This window comes from Seriola lalandi, unplaced genomic scaffold, assembly GCF_002814215.2.
Source record: "Seriola lalandi dorsalis isolate HSWRI2012SDOR001 ecotype SW California unplaced genomic scaffold, Sedor1 jcf7180002007484, whole genome shotgun sequence".
In the NCBI taxonomy this organism is placed as follows: Eukaryota; Metazoa; Chordata; class Actinopteri; order Carangiformes; family Carangidae; genus Seriola; species Seriola lalandi.
Window position 1 is genome coordinate 1 of NW_019478137.1, and position 1097 is coordinate 1097.

Genomic DNA, 1097 nt, shown 5'->3' on the forward strand with positions numbered 1-1097 from the left:
CATGCATCAGGTTTGGCCGAGAGTCCTCCAGCGCCTCCGCAGAACTCTGATTCTTTCAAAGAGGAACCATTCAGGCTGTGCTGAGCACACCGCCGTTCCTGCCTCCACTCATTCCAGACATATCAGACCCACACTCCTGGTGTCACGTATCTACCAGCCGACAAGCCTGCGTGATGTGGGGCAGGAGAGCCGACTGCAAGGAGAGATGACCTGTAAGAGTCAGAGGCTCATGCAGCAGGCTGGGCTCATCCATCCATCCAACCCAGGGTGTTACTACTACCTTCCTGCCACTGTCCGCTCCATGGAGAAGCTGGTGAGACAACATGTTTATTTTGGCATAGGAATGATAAAGGTCAAGGAGGGTCATCTTGTGGTGCCATGTCCACAAAGACAGTGTATATGGTCTCATTTTTGTTCCATGAAATGTAATACGTGTTGTCCTTAATCAAAAGGTGAGAGTGATTGACCAAGAGATGCACGGGATCGGTGGGCAGAAGCTGGACATGCCCAGTTTGTGCTCGGCTGATCTCTGGAAGACCAGCGAGCGCTGGGATTTGATGGGAAAGGAGCTGCTCCGTCTGAAAGACCGCCACGGAGTCGACTACTGTTTGGGTCCCACACATGAGGAGGCAGTGACGACTCTGGTTGCTCACCAGGCAAACCTCTCCTACAAACAGCTCCCTCTGCTTCTCTATCAGGTAAGCGTTCAGCCCCGTTGTTATCACTAGTGTATTTGTTGGAAGTAAGCTGCAGTTTTACAGTTTTCTTTTGTATAAAACAGATTACCCGCAAATTCAGGGATGAACCGAAGCCGAGGTTTGGTCTTCTTCGAGGGAGGGAGTTCTACATGAAGGACATGTACTCATTTGATGTGAGTGAGGAAGCAGCTTATCAGACCTATGAATCTGTGTGCCAAGCATACACTCGGCTCTTTGCCCGGCTGGGCCTGCGTTGCGTTCAGGTGCAGGCAGATACAGGAAATATCGGCGGTAAACTCTCCCATGAGTTCCAGCTGCCAGCAGACATCGGTGAGGACCGGCTTCTGGTCTGTGGGGACTGCTCCTTCTCTGCTAATGTAGAGACCATGTCATCAGACA

At 51.4% G+C, this 1097-nt stretch overlaps 1 protein-coding gene across 1 annotated transcript; it reads left to right on the top strand.

The window, feature by feature from the left end:
* Position 1: 1 nt before the first annotated feature.
* LOC111671823 (putative proline--tRNA ligase, mitochondrial) lies at positions 2–1090 on the top strand (the record flags this gene model as incomplete). Its single annotated transcript, XM_023429043.1, has 3 exons — positions 2–313; positions 453–698; positions 782–1090. Coding segments are annotated over exons 1-3 (867 nt in total), but the record flags the coding sequence as incomplete, so codon positions are not given.
* Between the last annotated feature and the right edge of the window lie 7 nt (positions 1091–1097).